The 25,697-nt window shown below is 34.1% G+C and overlaps 2 protein-coding genes and 2 pseudogenes across 2 annotated transcripts; 2 read left to right on the forward strand and 2 right to left on the reverse strand.

Annotated features, from left to right (window-relative positions):
- The first annotated feature begins 1,027 nt into the window (after nucleotides 1–1,027).
- On the forward strand, nucleotides 1,028–3,490 carry LOC106404304 (two-component response regulator-like APRR5). Its single transcript, XM_013845035.3, has 6 exons — nucleotides 1,028–1,467; nucleotides 1,642–1,803; nucleotides 1,890–2,164; nucleotides 2,252–2,496; nucleotides 2,582–3,080; nucleotides 3,158–3,490. Exons 1-6 carry the CDS (start codon nucleotides 1,230–1,232, stop codon nucleotides 3,266–3,268), a joined length of 1,530 nt encoding a protein of 509 aa, XP_013700489.1. The 5' UTR covers nucleotides 1,028–1,229; the 3' UTR covers nucleotides 3,269–3,490.
- Nucleotides 3,266–7,619, reverse strand: LOC106404294 (general transcription factor 3C polypeptide 5). Its single transcript, XM_013845026.3, has 15 exons — nucleotides 7,368–7,619; nucleotides 7,005–7,163; nucleotides 6,698–6,926; nucleotides 6,508–6,597; nucleotides 6,320–6,410; nucleotides 6,058–6,124; nucleotides 5,919–5,961; nucleotides 5,628–5,799; nucleotides 5,448–5,546; nucleotides 5,227–5,295; nucleotides 4,755–4,893; nucleotides 4,297–4,498; nucleotides 3,908–4,011; nucleotides 3,775–3,817; nucleotides 3,266–3,677 (listed from the first exon to the last, which is right to left on the reverse strand). Exons 2-15 carry the CDS (start codon nucleotides 7,137–7,139, stop codon nucleotides 3,496–3,498), a joined length of 1,665 nt encoding a protein of 554 aa, XP_013700480.1. The 5' UTR covers nucleotides 7,140–7,163; nucleotides 7,368–7,619; the 3' UTR covers nucleotides 3,266–3,495.
- Nucleotides 7,620–13,982: 6,363 nt separating this feature from the next.
- LOC106415180 lies at nucleotides 13,983–19,237 on the reverse strand (annotated as a pseudogene).
- Nucleotides 19,238–20,527: 1,290 nt separating this feature from the next.
- Nucleotides 20,528–25,316, forward strand: LOC106404340 (annotated as a pseudogene).
- Nucleotides 25,317–25,697: the final 381 nt, after the last annotated feature.

A 25,697-nucleotide genomic window follows, 5' to 3' on the forward strand; every position in this document is an offset into this window, starting at 1 on the left:
CTCAAAAGTCTTTTAAGGAAAATGAGTGGATTATGAGAGAGCGAGTAGACATTTTTGATCAAACTCTTGGCGCGTGAAGAGACATAAAAAAATAGATATTTAGTCAGAGCTGACAGATACCACCGAAGGTGAAAGGTTCTGTCAGAGACTTGGATTACCACCATACACGTGTTCTGTTCTTGTCCACCAAGACCACAAGGTTAAAGAAGTGTCTCGTTGCCTTATCCCTCCAAAATATCTAGCCGAGGAAAAAACTTTAAAACTCTTCACATGGTCCCTACCTTGATATGTGTTCATCATCATCCTTATTCCTTATGATAAATTTCGATTGAACCATGATGATCATTTGTTCAATATTTTCCTCGTCTCTAATCAAAATAAAATATTATTATTTGAAGACTAAAATAATATAGCCATAACAATGATTTAAAAATATGACATCGGTTTGTTGATTCTTATAAAACTCTGGTGTGTATTAAAAAGAGAAGGAAAAACTTATGTCATTTTTATAAAAAATATTGAAACATCATGTACTATTATTCTAGCCTTTTTTTTCTAAACTTGAACTAATATTAACCATCGAGATTACGCGATCATTGTTCTTACAAGAGATTTTGACCACAATTACATAGTTTGAATTGATATAATATACACATAACATTGAGAACTACTTACACTACCTTAACGATCTACTCGAAAGAAAGGCATTCTATTAGCCTGTTTGTTGATAGAAAAATCATAAACATTATCGTAAGCTTCAATATTTGATGATCTATAATTATGCTAAACACTGTAAGCTATTGACAAACATTTCTCATTACGAATCGATTTTTATGACATAAATATTTTGGTAAGCATAAGATCACAATCCAACTTTAAATACGAACCACAAAAGTAATCAACACCCCAAGTCCACACCAATTTTCAAAGAATAAAAAAGGCCATATGTCGTATTTGCTGACATGGCAAACGTGGGACATGTCAGCGAACTCTATTAGATATATATTTTTCGAATTTTGCTAGCTTCGTGACCGTTGGATCAATATTAGTTACTCGCACTAGTCTAATCTCAGCCGTTGGAATCATTCGCTAGATTTTTTTCAAGATATTTTTCTTCTTCTTTTTGAGAGAGAATAAGATTTTTTTCCACTCTTTATGTTTCTTTCCACTCTCAATATTTGTTTAATTTTATTTGCTAACTTCTTCTTCTAGAGCTTCAAGGTTTCAAGATGCAAGAAATGAGCGACGAAGTTGTTGAGGTAACGGTGGTTGATAAAGCATCTGAAGCTGACGGAGGAAAGCCAACGCGGCGGAGGATGCGGAGGAAGGACGCCGCAGAGGGCGGCGATGGTTTGATGAAGTGGGAGAGGTTTCTTCCGAAAATCTCGCTAAGAGTTTTGCTCGTGGAAGCAGACGATTCTACCAGACAGATTATCTCTGCTCTCCTCAGGAAATGCAGTTACAGAGGTCAGTTTCTTGTTTCACTGTCGTGTTACTTTGAGCTTGCCTGATGGATTGTTTAAAGGGAATCTCTTTGTCTGAAAATCTGATTAAGTAATTAGAAGCTTCTCCAACATGTGGAAAGACTTATTCTTTTAATCTAAGCTGAGTTTTTTTTTTCTTTCTATGTGGTCTTCTCAGTTGCTGCTGTAGCTGATGGCTTAAAAGCTTGGGAGATGCTAAAAGGAAATCCCCAAAGCGTTGATCTGATATTGACAGAGGTTGATCTACCTTCAATCTCTGGATACGCTCTTCTAACACTCATCATGGAGCATGATATCTGCAAGAACATCCCTCTCATAAGTATGTTATATTTTTATATATATCTCCTGCTTTTCTTTTTCTCATGTTTTCAGCTTCTTAACTTGTTATTGTTTTCTTTCTTTCAGTGATGTCGACGCAGGACTCGGTGAATACCGTGTATAAGTGTATGTTGAAAGGCGCGTCTGACTATCTTGTTAAGCCCTTGAGGAGGAACGAGCTAAGGAATCTCTGGCAACATGTCTGGAGAAGAAGACAAAATGCTCCTGGTAGCTTTCCACTAGATGAGAGTGTTGGTCATGAGAAGCCTGACGGTGCGTCTGCAAACAATTCGACTAGTAACCAGGAGAATGCATTTGAGAGAGACCAACGTCCTGTAATAGGGAATGGTGGTGATGACCAGGTTAGATATGGTTTCATTGCAGCAGCTAAGTTCCTCATTCTGTTTGTGTTTGTTTCTAAACTTTTTAGTTAATGTCTTTTCTTGTAGAGCTCATGTTCTAGACCAGAGGTGCAAGGAGAGAGCGCAGACGTGGAGGACTCAACTAAAGAAGCCATTGACTTCATGGGCGCGTCGTTTAGAAGAAACACACAACGCAACAGAGAAGAAAGTGTTGCTAGATACGAATCTCTGATAGAGCTTGATCTTTCTTTGAGAAGACCTAACACTTGTGAGAACCAATCTTCAGGAGAAAAGCCCTCTCTTCATCCTTCTAGTGCCTCTGCCTTCACACGGTTAGTTCTGGTTCCTTCTTTCTATCAGTGTTTCATCACTTGTCGTTCTTTCAGCTGATTGTGTCTCCTATGTTCTTGTTGCCAGGTACGTTCACAGGCCACAATGTTCGGTTTCTCCCTTGGTTTTGGATCAAAGAAAGAATGTTGCAGCAAGTGAAGATGATAACATCAACCAATACAATTCATCTGAACCGCTTCCAAGTGCGCCAAGAAGAAACGAGGCCAGCTTTAACAATAGAGCTGACTCATCTCAGATGAATTCTTGGCCAGGAAAGGGTTCTTACCCAACACCAGTTCCCATCAACAGCATACAGTTTAACACAGCTGCTATGGCTCCTGCTTCACTGTCTCCAAGCCCGAGCTCCGTTAGCCCGCATGAGCACAGCTCAATGTTCCACCCTTTCAACGGTTCCATGGATGCAGAGGAGAGAAGACACGTCTCTTCTGCAACTGAACATAGTGCAATAGGGAATCACTGCAGTACTAACTCGTCATCTGTGGGGAAAATTCAGCAGTCTCTTCAACGAGAAGCGGCTTTAAACAAGTTCAGGATGAAACGCAAGGACAGATGTTTTGACAAAAAGGTATATAAAACTCATGACTACATGGTGGCTATGTTAAGGAGAATGATTCTAACCTTTTGGATGATACTTTGCACCAGGTCCGTTATGAGAGCCGGAAGAAACTGGCTGAGCAACGTCCGCGTATCAAAGGGCAGTTCGTTCGTCAAGTTCAATCCACTGAGACATCAACACAAGAAGCTCCACAATGATCCAAACATATTGATGTAATATAGAGAGCTCAATTTTGTTTTCACCGATACAAGAGGTGTTTCTTGAGCTAACTCCCCACGTACGTAGTCGTGTGTACATACAGCTTTGTTGTTGAGTTTAGTTAGTTAATCTACTCTTACGTTATCTCCTTACATTACACATACCTGATTGTGTCTTCTACAAGTCTCTTAATTACAATGAAAATACACATTATGTTCAAAGTTCTTCATTCATCATCATCACCATCATCTTCATCACCATCATCATCCAAACCGTTGGATTCTTGCTCGTAGATCTGATACTCTCCATCGCTATCCGTACCATCCAAGGCTGGTTTGCTGCTTGGAAATCTATCGAACAATCCTTGGAGATACGTTCTCGAGTTGTTGTTGTTCTCCATCTCACCATCTTATCATCGTTTAAAGAATAACTAAAACCAACTCTCTTATGTATAAATCATTCATTAATCGGCTTGTGTTAGCAAAGTTTATGATTTGAAGGATACATCCATGCGAACTTAACGATATCTCATCATCATCATCTGCAGTCTGCGAAGAGGAACAAAGCAATGATGAAATGGATTTTTCGAGGGAAATAGTGAGTGAAGCAAATAAGAAATTTTTTATAACAATGATTACCACATCGAGTTCCTCGTACTCCTCATCCACGTCTTCAGCATCTTCATCCGCTGATACCTCTTTCTCTTTGTTTCTGTTTTTGTGCTTCTTCAGATCTTCCCCACCTGCGTATTATCTTACATCAGTACCTGTTACTTCCATATATTCTAAGGAGAAGAATGTGTTCGATGGCGAATGATTATAAGACTCTGGCAGATGAGTCCCACTTATAATATTTTACGTTATATACTCCTAGAGAAATGTTTCCAACAAATTTATTCGGATTTAACTTCACCATGCTTTAACTCAAATTCAAATCCATTGAGACAGAAACACATGTCAACAGTCACTAACTAGAATAATTAAAACGTAAAGAACATGACAACGTGAAGTTATGTTGTTGATCTTACCTTTAGTTTTCTCCAGTTGATCTGGTTTGCAAGATGTCAGTGAATCTTTCTGAATTCGTGTCTTCTCTGACCTCTCAAACTCATCTTGAATAGATTTAAAAACATCTTCGAAACCTGGCTCAGGAAACACAGATACAAACCTCACAGCTACACGGAGTCTCAGATTATCAAGCAGTGCTTCTGAGAACCATCCTGTTTTGTACTGCCAACAAAGCACATCAAATCAAATAGCCAAAACATCATATGGAACAAAGGACTTGTCAAAATTTTATGTATTTAAGTTATACATGATTTTTTGTGTGATTGGTGAGGCGTGTTTTGGTAGTGGGATTTTAGCAAGTGCATATAAACGTTTGATCTGTAACTTTTTCATAATGTAGCAACATGTCATATCTATCCAGCGAGAGACTAATTATTTGGTTATCACTTCATGACCAAAGGTTTAGCTGACAACTCACATTACAAGTAGTTTGCTTGGGAGGCTTTCTTATCTCTCGCTGAATGTACTCGTCTTCAAGTTCAAATAGCTGTAGAAATGTTTGGCATTTGAAAGGGAAAACTTTAAAAGCACAAATGTCCTCCCAGTTTCGCTTTGACCTGTCACAAAGAGGAACTTAATTACCACCTTATAATCCAACGGTTCAGCTACAACTTTTCGATGTATCATGATAAATCCATGATATGCACCCACATAAACTATCTTAAATTCGCTTGAGGTTGAGATCATCGGAAATTTGGACAAATTTGACTTAAAATTTCTACAAGTTAATTGATACAAATGTGATTTCTGGAGAATTTAGACACATTTCCTTTCTCCTACACTTCAGCACAGATCAATACTTTCAAAGAAATGTTAAAATGTTTTCTATTTTCCTGTCCCTTTTTGAGTAGAGAAAAGATTTGAGTTTATAAGAAATTGGTAACGCTTACTTGTTACTTGCATTGGCATCACAATAACCCCTTAATTCAGGTGGAACCCTGAACTCCATTCTCTGGTATCTGAAAATAAATTACACAAAGTAAATAGCTTTGACATACATCTACAAACTGGATGCAAATAAAGAGACTTGACATACTTTTTCTGTTCTAGTTTGAGTTTTGAGGTGAACAAAATGAGAATTCTACATTACATATAGAGGGAGAGAACTCACACACGAGACTCAGGATCTTTCCGTGGATCATAGCCTCTTTTAATCCAGAACCTAAGAAAAGGACCACCCGAGAAATAATATGCAGACCGAAGAAGAAACCTGCAGAGAAAGCTCCAGAAAGTTGGTTATTGCAGTACTAAGACAACTAATACACATAAGAAACCCACAGAATCTCTTCACCTGTTTAACATGTGATGTGTGCATTTAAGACCTTTGTCAAGTAGTCGTTGGACTATGGAATCTCTTGTCCACACAGGTCGCTCGTCAAACAATGCAGACACTGCTACTTGCCATTGCCATTGGTCGGAGCTGGGAACAATGAAGTCTTCCCAGTTTAATACCTTTGGGATCTGTATGAACGCTAAGGACAGATCATCGATATCCAAAATGACAGAAAAGTAACAAACGAACATGGCTTCATACTAGGCAATAATAAGATTTGGAAGATCAGAAAAACAGAGAAAAGGATATCTTTGACACTGAAATCAATTGCAAATACTGGGCCAATATCTTCCTGCATCATTAGTAAAAACAATTAAAAAAAATGGAGAAGTAGCAACCACATACAACCTATTATGCCACCATTAATGGAGAAGTAGCAACCACATACCTCACAAAGGTTCTGAGTTGGTGCCTCGTCTTTCTTTTTTGGGCCCGATGTTCCTGGAAGTTTCAGCCTGTGCTCAAACAACATAAGTGAAATTTAAAAATAGAAATTCAAACACTTTAGTCAACTACGTCTTTCTTCATCGTTCACCTATAACTAACATACTCCTTACTAAGATTCACATGAACACAAATAGCTTCACGTGGACATAATTTGTGTTAGCAGGTAAGAATGTAAAAAAACAGTGAAGACAGTGTAATCTTACACCAAGTTGTCTGGCATATCTTTGGGTGCAAAGAACTGTGGCAATAACATCATTACATCTTCATCAGCCATGTCCATTAGATCATCGTTTCCTGTATAATATTACAGAGTAATTATTTTTAAACTATGCTACAAAACCTTGAGATTTGGAATATAACGAAAGACACCAAATGAACGGAGGAAAACCACCTGCAAGCGGCTTCACCTCCATCCATTTCCTCTTCCTCTGCTGTGCAACATCCGCGTGAATAGGAATCACATGCTGGTAGTCAACCATGCCTTTACAATAAGAGTCGATACAATGGGAAACTTTAAGCAAAAGCTCATTCTACAAGACGCATTTAGAAGCACATAACAATTGGAAGAGCTAGGTTCTCACCATCGAAACAATACGATTCAGACACACGAGCTACAATATCAGCACACAGAGCTGGGCATGCACCGCTAGTGGCAAGAACAGGTTGAGTTTCAGGAACTCTCTTAACATCCTCCTTGTAAATTCTAAACAGAAAACCATTACAAGAACGTCTCTCTCCCCACGCAGGATGTGCATAAGGATCTTCAGGGCGAAAATGCAGCTCAAGCTTGTTTGACGTTGACTCTCTTGCCTTAACCAAAGTGAATAAACCAAAAATTTGATACTAATCAACTTCATATCTTTCTTGAGTAACTCAGGAAACGCTTACCGTTGTGATCCCTTGGATTCCTCCAAGAGTCTCCAGGGCTCGGGAGATAGAAGATGGATAACCAGGGTAATGCACTACAAACGTCTCCTTGCTCGGCAAGTTACCTGATACAGTTCCAGTTTCTATGATTCCCATCGTTTCTCTCCAAATCTCACCTCGCTGTGATACACACATACATCAAATTAGCTTATCTGTTACTATGTGTTGATGCTCTTCAAGCTCAAATTACAATGAACCTAGTGACTGAAACCTAGAGCTGGAACTAGTTCGAGACCATGGAAGCGAGAGAGAGAGAGAGAGAGAGAGAGCGAGACTTATAGTCAAATCACGCAGAGGCTCTAGACAGAGATAACGATGGTGTACCAGAAGTGGCGGTTACGGATCGGAATGGATCTCGAAATTGAGACGGAGCGGGAAGTAGTTGGAGAGCGCCGGGAGGAGAAGGAATCACCGGAGCTTTCTTGCCTCCTGCCTTTGTGGCGAAATCCCAAATTGTTAAATTTATGAAGTTATCGGAATTTATGCATTAATGTTTAGAAAAAGATTGACATGATTTTGAGAATTTATGCATAATGATTAGGAAATACTTCCTTCATTTGTTGAAAATAAAAATAAATTTAGCATATTGTATCTATCAAATTGTATAGTATGAAATGAATTAATAATGTGTAATATTTTCCATGATCCACATGAAGACATATAATCGGACTGAAATTGTGGAAGTTACAATAATCCAACTAGATTTTGATCCGTGCTTGAAAAGCGCGGAGTTATTGGATTATAGTATAATATAAAGTTTTATTATATCGAAAAACATAATTTTTAACAGTTATATAATCTACAAATTATTTTATTTGAGATTTTATATGTACACTTTTACGTAAGTTTCTTTTCGACATGAGAATTATATACAGATAAAAAAAACAAACCGAACCGACCCAAAATTATAGGTTTAGTTCAGGTCCAGAGAAGATAACATATTGGGTTTTTTTTGACCTGCAGGTCTTTGTTTGAGTCCGGGTCCCATCCTAGACCCGATCATAAATATGTGTTTATTAGGTATATTTGGATATTCCGAATATGTTTCCGTTATTATGGATATTGTTTTTAAGTTTTTGGTTAATGATTAGAGTTTTGATTTCAGGTAAATTTTTCAAATTAAAAAAAAATTGGGTATTTGGATAAAATTTTGGATATTTTTCAGTTCATCATGTCATATTTTGAATAAGATTTTAAAATTTTAGGTATTTGGATTTTTTTTAGTATTTGTTTGGAGTTTCAAATACTTTTCGTGTTTCAGATATTTTTCAGATTTTTCATATATTTCAAATTCTTTTAGGATCTTAAATACTCGAACAGATGTGGACTCATTACGTTCATATCAGGTCCAACAACTTTTTGATATAGATTTTTAACGTTGTTGTACAAAAAACATGGTTGATGAAATATTTTTCTGAGTAAATGTATCATAAGAAATAATATTAAGATCTCTTAAAAATATTTAAAATATTGTATGTTTAGAATGATTAATGTATTATCAAAAAAATAATAAATAGTTATACATAACTCCTACAAATTTTTTATATTAGATTTTTTTAAAATTCTTTCCTTTTTAATAGTATTGATTCGTTTTAAGTGAAAAGTATATAAAAGTATAATATCTAAATAAATAATTTTCAAAATCTTGAATAATCAATACTGATATCGTGAAGTCAGGTTAGTTTTAATAGAACCAATGAATTTCTTCATTTTTGTGAAGGTAACATGAATATTCAGAAAAATTATTTTTAAAGATGAAAATATTATCAAACTATAGACGGTTGAAAGTTTAGTATATGATATGATATTTTAGTGGAAAAGTTTATATATGATATGATTACTTTATTATAAACGAAAGAGGAAGTTAGAATGTACACATATATATTTTGTAATTTATCTTGCTTTAAATCATATATTATATGATAAAAGTTATAATATAAAACATTAGTTTCAATGCTTTTACGATTTAAAATCAAAATGATAAATATAGTAATAGTAATGATTAGGATTTAGGAGTGAGATTTAAATAAATAAAAGAATTGACTAAATTATTGTTAGAGAAATATATGGTAACATATTGTTATTATAAATTTAAGGGAAGACCAAAAAATAATGAATTAAATGAAAGGGCCAAACAACTTTTATAGGTAGATTTTTTTAGACTCCTTCCCTTTTAATAGTATTGATTGTTTGAATTTGATATTAAGTTTTGAGATATGTGTTAAAAGATGTATGTTAACTAATAAGATAACTTAAGGCTATGTGCATACCTTAAAACACCTATATGGACACTGTATTGTTCATCTTTTATAACATCAAAGTTTGTATATAGAATTGCATATAACAAAATGACTAGAATCACAAAAGAACATGAAAATTAAAGTTTTACTCTAAAAATCAAAGTTGTACATAATCAATAAATAATTGGTGTTGATGTTGATGATTTACAAGAAGAAATATAATCGATTAAATTGTGAAAGTCATATTCTAATCAAATTGCTTAAATTTCATATTAAGTTTGAATATTTGTATGTTAAAATATGTCTCTTAACAAATAAAATAACTTTAAGCGACATGCATACTTTACAAATAATTATATTGACATTGTATTGTCTGTCTTCTAATAACATCAAAACTTGTATACAAAATTGCTTATAATAAAATGAACATAAACACAAAGGATATAAAGACTACAACTTTACTCTAAAATCAAAGTTATACATAATAGATAAATAATTGGTATTGATGTTAATGATTCATGAGTAGAAATATAATTAATTTAAATTGTGGAAATTATACATTAATCCAATATTTTGAATTTCATATTAGTTTTCAACCTATATGTGTCAGAAGATGTTTGTTACTAAAAATATAACTAAAAGCTACATTTATACCTTACAAACACCCTTGTATTGACATTTCATTGTCAATTTTCTATAACATCAAAGCTTGTATACAAAATTGCTTATAACAAAACAACGCAAGATGCAAATCTGAATGAAGTGTAATTGTGGAAATGACGACAATGACCAGAAACAATGATTACTCATTCTTTTTTTGAAGACTTTTTGATAGTCATGTGCCTATTTACTTAGTTCCAATTTAAATTTGGTTTAATTTTCATACATGAAACACGTTTTTTATATTCATTGAGATTTTAATGGAACATCATGCTTTTCTATTAGATAATTTGTTGGTTGAAATATGCAAATGGTAAATTGCGTAATTTCAATAGACTAGACCACACGTATCAGATTTTGATGCAACAAGAGTATGAATATGTATATTCAAAAAAAATTAGTATGTGAAAAAAGATTTAATGAAAAGTATACATGAACCTCTTGGATTATCCAATAGATGTTCATATATCACAATCTCTAACACTTTATGGTTTTGTTAGAATATTGCTAATACTATATGTGATATTTAGCAACGGAAACACCAGTATGATGTGTGTTTTGATTGAATTCAAAGAGCTTGTGAAAAATATTGATGATTACATTCACCAAAGTACTTATGAAATAAACAAGAATGAATTACATAAGGTTTTCTTTATTGACGTACATTTTGGCAACATGGATCGCAACTGACATAACATTCTTATCCAAATAGAAGCTAACATACTATATATTATTCTTTTTTATCATGAGATTTTTCCATTCAAAATCTAAACTAAAACTTAGTACGCAACTTGTACAATCTTTGTTGGTTACATATGAAGGATAATAGTTTTAATGAAGTTCTATCTGTAAAATATAACAATTCTACACAAAAATCTTGATATCATTGCTGATATTGAGTGTGGATGGGCATATCTTCAACGACGGAAATTTGGGTTCAAATCCTTTGTGGAAGATGTGGAAGAAGCAAAAACAAAGAATATTGATTTTGATGTGTTTCAAATCACTGAGATCAATTCAAATCACTGAGATAGCTTCAAATTTCATGAACTATTGGTTTCAAGAGAGAAAGTTCAGTGTTCTGGATACTACTATTGTTGGTTGCTGGGAGTTTTACTTTGACAAAGATTACCATGTGCCTAATTTTGCGGATGTGATGCGGAATAGCAATTTTGAAAACTTTCACGTCCATGCCCGTCAGAGGATTTGTTGCAACTGTGGAAGAGAATATCTAAAGGTTAATTCCCTACGTAAAACAAGTAATATCATTTTCAAACTACCACTAAATATTTTTAAGAAAAACGATACATTTTTGAAAACATTTCAACATGTTTGATCAATCCATATATAAGTTTTGGTTGTTGTATTGTAGCCAAAACATTTTATGTGAATTATATATGTTATCAAGTTTGAAAACATGTAGTTAACCGTATTCAAATATCATTGTTATCCAATAATATATATTGAATAGGTCAATCTTTTTACAAATAAAAAAAATTGGATAAGAGTTTATACATTTTTACATTATTTTCCTAACTTCTTATAATGTAATAAAACAAAATCCATTTGCAAAAAGAAAATGGTTTAGAGTGTTGAAAATAAAGAATTTTTTGTTATTTCAAATAATCGCATTGACAATCAACTTATTAGATTATCATTGGAAAACATAAGGAAAAAAATAAAAAAACATAATAATAATTGTTACACATTTTATAGTTTTTTGTTCTTAACAATTTTTATTTATTGGAAACAATATAACATAATATACATGCTACATTGAACATAATAATAACAGTTACACGATGAAACTCTGATCAAAATATCGCAGCAACCAACAATCGTCGTATCCAGCAAAAATAAGTCCTCTCCCTTGAAACCAATGACGCATGAAATCTGAATTGATTTGAGTAATTTGAAATACATCAAAAGTAATGCTTCTAGCTGCTGCTTTCTCCACATCTTGTTTGATGTTTTCAAGATCGAGAGACTATTTGAACCCATGTTTCTTTCGATGAGAAGTCTACATCAACAAATGTGAATCGTTTTCGTAAAGCAGTCTCAACACACCATAATTTTGGTGGGTTTTTTCTGGGGGTGTAATCAAGACTTGCAACAACAACCATTGTCACTCTCAATTGATAGTCAAATTCACGTCCAACACAAAAAGAAAGATTGTAAACACAAGATTTATACTTACCATGTCTACTATTGTTTACCCTCTTCGTCTTCTGCTTTTGTTCCAACGGCTGATTATCTTCGTCAAATTGTGTTTGTTTGAATAGTTATCAAAAGACAATGTTACTTTTAACTGGAAGAAGACAACAAAATTGGGTTAAGAGAATGTTTGGTTTTTATGGGCTTTTACATACAATTTTTTTTTATAATTTTGTTGTGGATATTGGTTTTTCATAACGAAATATGATAGATGAAAACGACGCCGTTTTAGTGTTTAAAGGCGAATTGGTCTATATCTGATCTCATGCCGGTTAGTGTATACCGGATTAACCGGTTTGATCAAATGTTTCTTTTTATACTAAAATGTTTTTTTCTTATAATAATCTAAAACCGATAAAATTAAAGAAACTATAAATCTATAAAACATTAATTATGAAATAACAATAATTTGTATAAAACTCATAAATGTTTGTATTATTTTTTGTTCAATGTTTTACTTTGGAATTCTTTTGTTTTGCTTAGGAAGTTTATTATAATTACTTTTTTTTTTTTGCATTTATGCTCATGGGAAACATTTTGATATGCATGCATATGTACACATGTTCAGCCTACCGAAGACATCTTTAACTCTTGACAAATGTTTTCAACTGAATATTTGATAATTTGGTCTGAAATTAAATGATGTTTTGAAATTTAGAACATAAGATGTTTAAACACTTAGCAATGATAATGTGTACATATATAAATGATAAAAAAACACAAAGTTTGAAAATGTCTGAACAAAACAAGAAACAAATTAAGAGTTGACGGATATACTTTACTGATTTATAGTTAAGTATACATAACAATGATTTAAAAAGATTTGTTTTGATTGCCTTTTGAGAATATAAAATTTTGAAATTTATTGAATGTTGTAAATTTCTATTTATCAAGATTTCTCAAATGTCAGTTTAATAAAATAACCAGTTGGTAATTTCCAATTTGTAAGCTAAACCCTGAATGAATTGGAATGTCATAGCTAATGATATTGATGGGTATATCAAATTTCATAAACTTTTAGGTAGTGAATTAGATATAGAAGACATTAGAGAAAGTTGAGTGTTTAGTTTTACAACTAGAAGTAGTATATATCTAATACTACTATTTAATTACTCTATGTAATTTAACTTCTTTGCTTGAAAAGCTTGAATAATAGTATGTTTTTTCTTCGGAGTAAACTTTCATTTATTCAAATCAAGATTACAAAAATTGTGAGCAAAACCATAGAAACAAATTATTACATAAACTGTTATTAGATTATTTGTTTAGTGGGTCGGGAAATTACCTAACTGGATATTTGTTCATTCTCTTGTTGAGTTTTCAAGTAGAGTTTTTTATTGTTTTTATCTATCAATTTGTTAATATTTACATTGTTGTTTATTATAGATCGATGAAAAATATGCAATAGATTTGAAAGAACTTTTTTGTCTGCCCGCCATCGTGACTATGATGTCAATATATACTTAGATCTTGAAACTTATGGGTTTTCTGCGAATTATCAGTTCGATAATTTTGCATATATGGCTTATAGCGCATTACACTGTTGTGATAGTTCCTATTTCTTAATAATAATTTAAATTTTATGATGATCTTTATAGTTACCCCAACTTAAACCATTTAACTTTGTCTGTTGAAAATACTACAACTGAAATCATTGTTAAGCATTTACCAGAAAGGAAAACAGTAGGTAAACAAGTAATTTGATGTAATGTTGTTGAAAAAGGAAGTACGAACTCTGTTTAAGATGTTATTAATTATAAGTTTTCTTTTTCATCAAATTGCTAAAATTTTATTGTTTTCTGTTTTTTTACTGAAATTTTTTTTTTTTTCAGAAGGTAAACATTTTTTAGCGACATATGCTCTTAGAATAAAGATATTTTCTCAAAGTGAAACTGGAAAGCCACCATATATGGTGTTGCTGGCAACCTCTGATGCAAACTTCATTAAGACGATTAAACGACTACATAAAGATGATATTGTTGTGCTTTTAGCATGTCCGTATAATGGAGACGAGAGCCTACGGTCAGCGGTTCTTGTGAAGTGGTGGTAAGCTAATTTTATAATGGGAGCAGAGTACATGTGAAGAGCAGTTGACTAAACATCTTTTTTTTTTGCTAGAATTATTTCAACTTTGGACTTAAAATGTTTAGAATTTAAATGTTGAGAGCTACTCATTTCCTTGCTATGAAGATGCTCTAAAGACTTTTCATGTATGAACTATAGTTTGGGTTAAAGTCCAAATTATTAGATTTTGAGGATATTGAAATCTATATTATCACGACCAGTTTAGTTAGCAAAACGAATTTGAGAATGTACAATATTTCCTCAATTTATTATTTCTTAAAATTTATTAAAATAATTGTTCAGAACTTCTCGTGAACTACTTTATTGATTAGTTAAATATACATAACAATGAATTAAAAAAATTGTTTGATTTCCTTTTGAAAATATAATTTTTTGAAATTTAATGAGTATTGTAAATTTCTATTTAACATGATTTCTCGAATGTTACTTTAATATCTTTTTTAAATAATCAGTTGGTAGTTTCCAATTTGTAATCTAAGTGATAAATGGATTGGAATGTCATAGCTAATGATGTTGATGTGTCTATCAAATTTCATAAACTTTTAGGTAGTGAATTAGATATTGAAGACATAAGAGAAAGTTGAGTGTTGAGTTTTACAACTAGAAGTAGTATATATCTAAAACTACAATTTAATTTATGTTTGGAATTTGACTTTTTTTGCTTGAAAAGCTTGAATAATAGTCAAATATTTGTTTCTTCTTTGGAGTAAACTTTCATTTATGCAAATCAAGATTACAAAAGTTCTGAACAAAACCATAGAAACAAATTATTACATAAGTTGTTATTAGATTATATATTTAGTGGGTTGGAAGTTATCTAATTGAATATTTGTCTATTCTTTTGTTGAGTTTTCAGGTAGAGTTTTTTTTATGGTTTTTATCTATCAGTTTGTTAATTTTTACACTGTTGTTTATTGTAGATGGATGCAAAATCTAGCAATAGAGTCGAAAGAAATTTTTCGTCAGCACGCCATCGTGACTATGATGTCACTATCTACTTAGAAGTTGACACATATGGGTTTCCTGCAAATTATCAGTTCGATAATTTTGCAGATATGGCTCCTAGCGCGTAATACTGTTGTGATAATTCATATTTCTTAAGAAAAATTTACATTTACGGTGGCCTTGATTGTTACCCTGGCTTAAACCCGGGTTTTTTGTCTGCTGGAGATATTAAGCTGAAATCATTGTTAAACGTTTCCCAGAAAGGAAAACTGTGGGTTAAACAAATTGTTTGTCGTAATTCTGTTGGATAAGGAGGTAAGAAATTTATATAAGATATTATTAATTTTTAAGTTTCCTTTTTTTATAAAATTGCTAAAATATTATTTTTTCCTGTTTTTGTTTTGACTAAATATTAATTTTTCCTGTTTTTGTTTTGACTAAAATATTTTTTTTCCTGTTATAGAAGGAACAATTTTTAGCGATACTCGTAAAAAAGAGATATTTTCTCAAAATGAAACTAAAAGGCCACCATATACGGTGTTGATGGCAAAATATGATGTGAACTTCTTAAGGAGATTAAACGACTACATAACGATGATGTTGTTGTGCTTTTAGCATGTCAGTATAATGGAGACGAGAGCCTACGTTCAATGGTTCTTGTGAAGTGGTGGTGGCTAGTTTTAGCATTCTTGCCATGTAGAATTATCATGGATATGCACAGATGAACCATTTGGAGGTAAAATCAAAATGAATTGCTGTTTCAGTATTTCCAGAGACTCTAAAGGTTTCAAAACCTTGATATATAGTCTAGAGTTCTCATAGGTCTGATCAAGTTGACTGAGGAATCCCTTGGAAACTCTCTGCACTTCCAAAATCATTATCTTTTCTACATTTGGATGTAGATTTTAGTCATGTATCGTTTTAGTCAAAAACCTTGTTATTGACATATTTAACAACTTAATATGAAAATTCAAAAATCTAAATGTGTATGCTTTCCACAAATCTTTTGTTTTTTCATTCGATTAGAACAATGCACAAAATTTTGTATTTTTGATATATTATTGTCATTCTATTAATCTCTCTAATTAATTATCAACAACGATTACTCGTTCCACACAAAGACTATTTGATAGTCATGTGCATATTTACTTAGTTCCAACTTAAATTTGGCTTAACTTTCACACATGAAACATGTTTATTTTCATATTAATTGAGATTTTGATGGAGCATCTTGCTTTTCTGGAAGATAATTGGTTGGTTGAAATATGCAATTTTGCATAGTAAATTTTGTAATTTCAATAGTGTAGATCATATGTATCAGATTTTTGATGCAAAAAGAGTAATATGTATATTCAATAATTTTCAGTATGTGAAAAGAAATCAATGAAAACTATATGTGTATCTCTTGAATCCTCCAATAGATGTTCATATATCACAATCTTTAACAATTTATGTTTTTGTTAGAGTATGCTAATACTATATATGAGATTTAGCAACAGAAACACCAATATGATGTGTGTTTTGATTGAATTCAAAAAGGTTGGTGAGAAATATTGGTGATTACATTCACCAACGTACTCATGAAATAAACAGAGATCGCAAATTGTACACTTTTTGTTGGTTATACTTCAAAGAAATGCTTCTGGTGAGAAATATTGGTGATTACATTTGCCAATGATTAGTCAAACTTAAGATACATCCCAATCCTTAGTTGCAGGGTTTATAAGGTCAGATATTGTTAGGTTCACATGCTGCTCGTTCGATGGTCCCATAGGTCGCATCTGATCGTTTAAGCTCAGCCAAGGATCGTTCCAAAGCATTAGAATAATTTCAGAAAACATTCAGTATAAAACTACTGAAATTAGAATAACTAAATAAAACAACATGTTTAGTGTAGGATTACCAGTTAGAAGATTCATTGGGTTATAAAAATTATTTCAAAATATCATAATCATTGCAGAATTCACAAAATTTTAATTTACTATATGTATATCAATTTGTTTAATAAATATATTTATTTAAAGTACACATTTGCATAAAATCACAAAAGCTGGAAACATGTAGATTAATTTATTTTTATTGTTATCAGTTATTTAAGTATGAGATAAAAATGATTAAATTTCAGTTAAAACAAACTAAACTTCAAAATTACAAAACAGTTAAAAATATATAAATTTTACCTAGATTCTTAAAACAATCTAACTTGATTTCAATTGTTACAAGTCAATATCCAATAGACACTGAAAAAGAATGGAAGAAGATGAAAAAAAATAATTTTTCACAACTATACCATTGTTACAACTTCAATGATTAGTTGTTTCAGTGGTAACTCAGACAAAAAATCCACAACTATACCATTGAATATAAGTTACTGATTCCACAATGAATGCAGGAGGCTCTACTGGCTCAGTAACTATCAAGTCAGGTAGTGCTGGAGATAAGAACAACTAATCATTTATTTCTCTTTCACACTTAATTGTCTTAAGAGAGATCCTGCTCTTTAATGCAAAACTTGTACGTTAAGTTTACTTTTTGATTAATATAACAAGTCAACGAAGCCATGCCACATCACAGGTCATATGGTACTAAAGTTCAGTTTTGTTGTACCTCAAGTAGCTGCTCATTTTTCAGAAGGCTCTTGACTCTATATATTTGATGCTTAGCCAAATCTTGGTGTCTCAACAGTTTTGTATCTCTTCTCAACAGAACTCTGTTCTCTTTCAATGCTTGACCAAGCAACTCCCTAGAAGTTGTGTCAATAAATCAACTGATAAATTATAAGAAATATTGTAATCAAAATTTTATAATGGTAGCTTAGAGAAAAAGTACCTTGAATCTGGCTGCTTTGAGGGTGGAACTGCAGCATCAATCCCTTCAACCTAGAGAGTTGTTCTATAAGCATGGAGAAATAAATTTAACACAAGCTTGACAGAGATTGATATAATTACCATCACATCCAAGAGCAGCCATCACCGCCCAAAGATGAATATATCCCATGGTGGTGGACCTTGCCTGTCCATAGAACAGACCAAATGCTTATCTGTGTTCACATTCTTCAACGAGGCACCACGTCTTCTTGATTTCTTCTTGGAGATCCTTGGTAGAAGATCAGACTCCTTCAAGTTCAACATGATCTTTTCCCCATACTTCCTGACTATCTTCAACAGGTTCTCATCGTGTTCAGCATCGTTTTTCTAGAAACCACTCCGTTGGTAATGCTTTGGCTATTTTGGGTCATTGCTCTGATAACATCTGCAGCCTTGCACAGTTTGGCCGTGACAATCTTGCTGGTACAGTCCGATCCATTGAGAATATCTTTTAAGCCAACGTTTATATCTTTAGGATCATGCAATGTGATTTCTTCAACAAGATTTGACTTGAACACATCGAATATTTTTTGGAGCAAGCAGTAAGCATCTGTTGCAGCGTATAGTTTCTGTTCTTCTGTTAGAGGACGGTGTGACCAGTCACTACATTGAAGCTCCTAAAGAACAAAACCTCGTTAAAAGCCGTATAAACAGTACGTTTCTTAACCTGCCACCAACCTTAGAAAAGCACTCAAGTCTAACATCACTAGAAAAATGTGTCTAAAATCCAAATATCAACACAACAGAGGACATCGTTTTCATTACATAAAATGTGAAGTAAGACGATACAACTAAAGAGACAGAGACAGAGAATTTTTTCATGGTACTAAGATCTACCATGAAGAAACAAACCAAAATGTCTAAATATCACAGAACATAACTCCAGAAAAACAAAGCTACTCTCTTGGATTGAAATAAAACAAAAGATGATTCAATGACAAACCTTCGACAAAGAAATGTCCAGGAAGGGGTATGGATTTATATACTGTTTTTTTATAAGGATGGGATTGAAGTTGTTGATTGTGTGCTCTGTAATGTTTATATTTGTGCAAAGCTAAGGATAAGTGGAATGTCATGGCAACAATGGTCTGAAAGCTACCAAAGATACATGATTAGATTTCAAGATCCATTGTACTCTCATCTCTAGATCTACATAACTTAGTAAGCAGATGTCCTTACCCATTGCTAAACAAACTTACTTCCTTTAAAGTTGCAGGTACCCATGCATGGTTAAGTGTTTTCTTCATTTTTGTATAAAGCTTTTGTTTCTGCTAAATATATTATGCTCCATGTATCATGTTAAAGTTCTTGTTTCTTAGATGTTTTCTCTTTCAAATTTTGGAATTTTATTTTTAGATATGGAAAGCAAGAGAGTGCCTGAATATTTTTCAAGTAGCCGGCCTGACTGTTAAAGTCATTGATGCAGTGTCTGTTAGGCTTTGGGGTTACTCTCTTACCTGTTCAGCTCAAACAAGTAAAAGACCCAATGGAACTTATCTAGATGGCAATCACAGGACATCATGGGGCTTATCTACACGTTGAAGAAGCTATATTGCTAGAGACGCTGCAGCTGGCTTTTGATCTATGCCTTGTTATATCCAAAAGGGGGCATGATCCTATTTGGGATTTAGGTTTTGGAACCTTTTACAGGCTCTGGAAATCATGAAACGGCATTTCATGTTTGGGGACAGTTTTTGTTAAGCTAGATGGGCTTCCAACCTAAAACCAATTGGTGCTAAGTGGAGTGATCCATCTATCTTATATATTGCTTAGGATCCCTTCCAATATCCGATGTGGGACATTTATCCCTAATACGCCCCCTCGAGATGATGGTTCTTTGAGCGTCAATCTCTGAATGCTCGGGCAAGGATCGATGGGCCGACTTTGGGCTGGATCGATAATGGATCGGATTGGACTGCGTGGATCGGACTCTGATACCATGTTAAGCTAGATGGACTTCCAACCTAAAACCAATTAGTGCTAAGTGGAATGATCCATCTATCTTATATATTGCTTAGGATCCCTTCCAATATCCGATGTGGGACATTTATCCCTAATAGTTTCTTTCATGTTTTGGGGAACTCTTGTTCAAAGCGACAGTTTCTTTCCTCTGTTATCTAGTTGATATCTCGGGAGTTCGAAGAAGCAAATACAAGTTCGGAGACATGTTTTGGGGAACTCATTTTCCCATGTTTTATCTCAGGGCTTGTAAAGGCAGACCAGAAGATATTAGCAGGGTTTTTGGTAACAAAGTTCATGCATAGTAAGTAAGTAAGTTACCCATCTCTGAGTCTGATTAATGTAAATTTCTTTAAGATTATTCCTTTTGTAAACGTAAAAACCTTAGAAACACAAAACTGTCAAAAGTAGAGATAAGTAAGTAAATAATTAAATTAGTTTATTCTGTTTTAGGTCCACCACTCCCAAATTATTCAAAATTTATGATTAACCTTAAAAAAAACTAAAGTAACGAAGAAACATGTTTTTGGTTTCCTCTTTGCAGAGACCACATGGTCTTTCGGCTCAAAAAAAGTAAGTGGCTATAATAGATTAAACTCATCATCGTGAATACAGCTGGTTTGTGTCGTTTAGTGTTGACTAAGAATAATCAAGTACTTGGTCTTCAGTTGCGTTCTAAGCAAAAACACATTCGCATATACAGATCAGTTGGAAGAAAAGCGATTTTCAAGAGGTGATTTTTATTTTTTGTATTTTTCATATTTATTTCATCTCAATTGTTCATATCATTCATAGATTAGATCCACAAAATAGTATATATTATCTAGACTAAAATATGCAGAAAAATATTATCCGGACTATGTATTAACTCAAGGATCTTGCTCTCGTGTGATTATTGATTACTTATTTCATGTTTGAGCAGGAGACTTATGGCTGAGCTAGCAGTGGCACTTTTACCGTTTGCAGTCGAGAGGCTTTGGAACCTCCTTGTCCGAGAAACTAAGCAATTTCAAGGAGTTGAGGAGCAGTTCAAGGGATTAAAAAATGATGTGAAAACGTTAAGGTGCTTTTTGAAAGATGCGGAGGCCAAGAAACATTCAAGTGAAATGGTGAGAAAAGTTATCAAAGACATCAAAGAACTTGTTTTTGATGCAGAAGATATCATAGAAACCTTTCTTCTGAAGAAAGAACTCGGAGAATCAAGCAGCAGCAGCGTCAAAAGATTTGCATACGTTACTGTGAAAAGCATGGTGCTTGGGTTTGATATGAAACCTATAAGTAAGAGGATCTCTAAGGTGATCCTTGATATGCAGAATCTTAGCGTACAGAAGGTCATTGTCAATGAAGAGGATATGCAGTCTCTACTGGTAAAAGAAAGAGAAATGCGACAAACATTTCCTACAAGTGACGAAGACCATCTTGTTGGGTTAGAGAGAAGTGTTGAGAGATTGGTTGGCTATTTGGTGGAGGAGGATAGCAGTCAAGTGGTTTCTATAACTGGGATGGGAGGTCTTGGTAAAACCACACTCGCAAGACAAGTTTATAATCATGAGACGATAAAAAGTCATTTTCCAAGAGGATTAGCGTGGGTTTGTGTTTCGCAACAGTTTGAAAGGAAGTGTGTCTGGCAGACAATCTTGCGACAACTGATCAGGCCAGAATGTGATGTGTCAAAGATGAAGGAAGACGAACTATTAGAGAAGATTGTTCGAGTGTTGGAAACACAAAAGGCTTTGATCGTCATTGATGATATATGGAGAGAAGGAGACTGGGACCTAATCAAGCATGTGTTTCTGCCTAGAAAAGGTGAATCTCCTTATGTTACATACATTAGGCCGTCTTTTAAAAAACTCAAGATCTGATTATGAAACATTACAAATATATGAATGTGTTGCAGGATGGAAGGTTTTACTTACTTCTCGCAATGAGGAAGTGGCATTACATGCTGATAAACAATGTGTCACCTTCAAACCAGAATGCCTAACTTTTGAAGACAGTTGGGATCTTTTTCAAAGAATAGCATTTCCTATTAAAGACACAACTGGTAAGTTTTCAAAGGCGGCCTACTTGGATTTTTTTTTCTGTTATAATAAATTAATGAAAAATGACTTTCATATTTGCAAGACATTTAAGATTGAAAAAGACATGAAAGAAATCGGTATGGAGATGATTAGACATTGTAGAGGTCTACCACTGGCTATTAAGGTGTTAGGGGCGTTATTAGGTAAAAAATACTCATTGCATGAGTGGAAAAGGATACGTGAGAATATTAAAGCTCCGACCGTTAGAGGGAGTGGCTCTGACGACAGCAATTTCAATTTGAAGGTTTACGGTGTTTTGTATCTGAGTTTTGAAGAGCTGCCTGCCTATTTGAAGCATTGCTTCCTTTACCTTGCGTGTTTTCCAGAAGATTATGTGATAAAAACGAAGAAACTTTCCTATTACTGGGCTGCAGAAGGAATACTAAGGCCAATGGATTTTGATGGAGCGAGCATTCGAGAGGTTGTAGATGGATACATAGAAGAATTGGTGAAGAGAAACATGGTTATTTCTAAAAGAGACGTTGATACTTCAAGATTTGAAACACTTCAGTTGCATGACATGATGAGAGAAGTTTGTTTACGCAAAGCTGAAGAAGAGAATTTCATACAAACCATTGGCACATCAACTGCAAATTCAAAATCTCCTTGTAAATCTCGCAGACTTGCTGTTGTACGTTGGCTTGATGAAACATTTAATGTCGATACGGAGGTGAAGAATCCAAGCCTTAGAACTCTCTTGTTTCTCGAGAGCAAAACACCGATGGCAACAAGTTTATTCTTTACAAGATTTAAGCTGATGAGGGAAGGTACCCTCTAGCATCGGGAAGCTCATCCACTTGAGATATCTTAGTTTTGAGTGGTCAAATGTAAGTCAACTGCCTTCTTCTATGCGGAATCTGAAGAAACTGCTCTATTTAAACCTGGATGTATATTGTTACTTCCCTGAAGTCGTCTACATGCCCAGTATATTGAACGAGATGCGAGAATTGACATTCTTGTCTTTGCCAAAGAGCTTACACGATGAGACAAAGTTGGAATTGGGAAATTTGGTCAACCTGGAGACGTTGGAGAATTTCTCCACAAAACATGGGAGAGTGACGGATCTGCAGGGCATGACACGGCTCAGATCTCTTTCTATCTATATTACAGACGAGAGGTATACTATGGAAACTTTATCTTCATCTCTCAGTAAACTTTCACACTTGGAGAATCTTACTATAAATAACGACAACAAGTTTTATACTCCCACGAATGATGATGAAGAAGGATTTGTTTGGGATTTTGTTAATCTCAAAGAGCTCAAGTTGGAGATATATATGCCAAGGTTACCTGATGCGCAACGCTTTCCTTCTCACCTTACAACCATATATCTAAAGTGGTGTTGTTTGAAGGAGGATCCAATGCCGATTCTAGAGAAGTTGCTTCACTTGAAAGGGGTTAGATTAGAGAACAACTCTTTCTGTGGGAGGAGAATGGTTTGCTCAAGGAATGGGTTTCCTCAATTGCAGACTCTATTATTTGATGGATTAGAGGAGTGGGAAGAGTGGATAGTAGAAGAAGGATCTATGCCCCTTCTCTGTACTCTCTGGATTTACCAATGCAGAAAATTAAAGGAGCTTCCTGATGGGCTGCGATTCATCACTAACTTGGAGGATCTGAGTGTTTATGATATGGGAGATGAATTCGATTTGAGATTGTCGGAAGGATACTTGCCTTCTCACCTTACAACCATACATCTAAAGGAGTGTCGTTTGAAGGAGGATCCAATGCCTATTTTAGAGAAGCTTCTTCACTTGAAAGAGATTAGTTTACATGATCGATCTTTCTGTGGGAAGAGAATGGTTTGCTCGAGGGATGGGTTTCCTCAATTGCAGACGCTAGAATTTGATGGATTAGAGGAGTGGATAATAGAAGAAGGTTCCATGCCTCTTCTCCATACTCTAAGTATTTGGTCTTGCAGAGAATTAAAGGAGATTCCTGATGGGCTGCGATTCATCACTTCCTTGCACAATCTTGCTGTTGGTCAATCAAGTATTAGATTGTCGGAAACATGCTTGCCTTCGTGCCTTACAACCATAGGTCTAATTGATTTTCGTTTGACAGAGGATCAGATGATGGTTCTAGAGAAGTTTCTTCACTTGAAAAATGTTATGTTAAATGGTTGTTTCTGTGGGGGGAGAATGGTTTGCTCGAGGGGTGGGTTTCCTCAATTGCAGACGCTAGAAGTTGATGGATTAAAGGAGTGGGAAGAGTGGATAATAGAAGAAGGCTCCATGCCTCTTCTCCATACTCTCGAAATTGAATCTTGTCCAAAGTTAAAGGAGCTTCCTGATGGGCTGCGATTCATCACTTCTTTGAAGAGTCTGACCTTTTATAATATGGGAAAGAGATGGGAGAAGAGACTGGCGAACGGAGGCAAAGATTATTACAAAGTCCAACACATCCCTTCTGTTGAATTCATTTAAAGTTGATCTCGGCAATGATGAGTCAGACAGCAGCTGAAGGAGACTCTCAGCAATTACGGACTCTCAGGTATATATTATCTAGGAATGAACTTCTCGGCAACTTCTTTGGATTTTCTTAAAGTACACTTTAGCTAATAGACTAATCCGTTCGTCGGGTAACAACAGAGAAATATGAAGTGGGAGAAACGGGCCAGCCATGCTATCTATAAGTTGAAGAACGTTTTCAGGCATGCCCAAAGCAATGTATTTGCTGCAGCCAACAAGCATGTAAAGGATGAGCTGAGACTACATATTGTTCCAAGTCCTGAAGTGTTTCAATCTAAGTCTTGAGACTACATAAGGTTAACTGAAGCTTCGGTTTTCAGGCAACGCTTGGTTAACATACAAGGACAAAAGCAAACTTACATGAATGATGTTTTCAAACCATCGTCATAATAATACTGATGAAGAAACCTTCAAACTTTCGTATTGTGACTTGACTTATTTCTTCACCATTAGCTTTGATGAAAAATAGGGTCTCCTTACCATCCACAAGACCAAGAAAATAATGATTCTCGGACCATATTCCAGAAGTAAATGATCTTGATATGCTGGCAGATACAGAGAACAAATGTTAGAAGACCATAGTAAGGTTTCACAAAACGATGAATTCACATACTATATTATGTGTATCAATGTAATAACTATATTTATTTAAAGTACACATTTGCATAAAATCACAAAAGCTGGAAACAGGCAGGTTAATTTATTGTTTACCGATATCAGTTATTTAAGTATGAGATAAAAATGATTAAATTACAGTTAAAACAAACTAAAATTCAAAATTACAAAAGACAGCTAAATATATAAAAGTTTTATCTAGATTATTAAAACAATGTAACTTGATTTCAGTTGTTACAAATCAGTATCCAATAGACAATGAAAAAGAGTGAGTGGTGCTCGTGATGGTGATGGTGATGGTGATGGTGATGGTGAGTGGTGTGGTGGATTTGCTCTCAATATAGGGTCTGGTGGAGCTTTGGAGGGTCTACTATGGCCTTGTGATTGCTTGGGAAAAAAACATAAGTAGACTGGAGGTGGAAGTTGATTCTAAAATGGTGGTGAGTTTTCTTACGACAGGGATCGAGGATACTCACTCACTGTCTTTTCTGATACGCCTGTGCCATGGCTTCTTGAC

This window comes from Brassica napus, chromosome A2, assembly GCF_020379485.1.
Source record: "Brassica napus cultivar Da-Ae chromosome A2, Da-Ae, whole genome shotgun sequence".
Lineage (NCBI taxonomy): Eukaryota > Viridiplantae > Streptophyta > Magnoliopsida > Brassicales > Brassicaceae > Brassica > Brassica napus.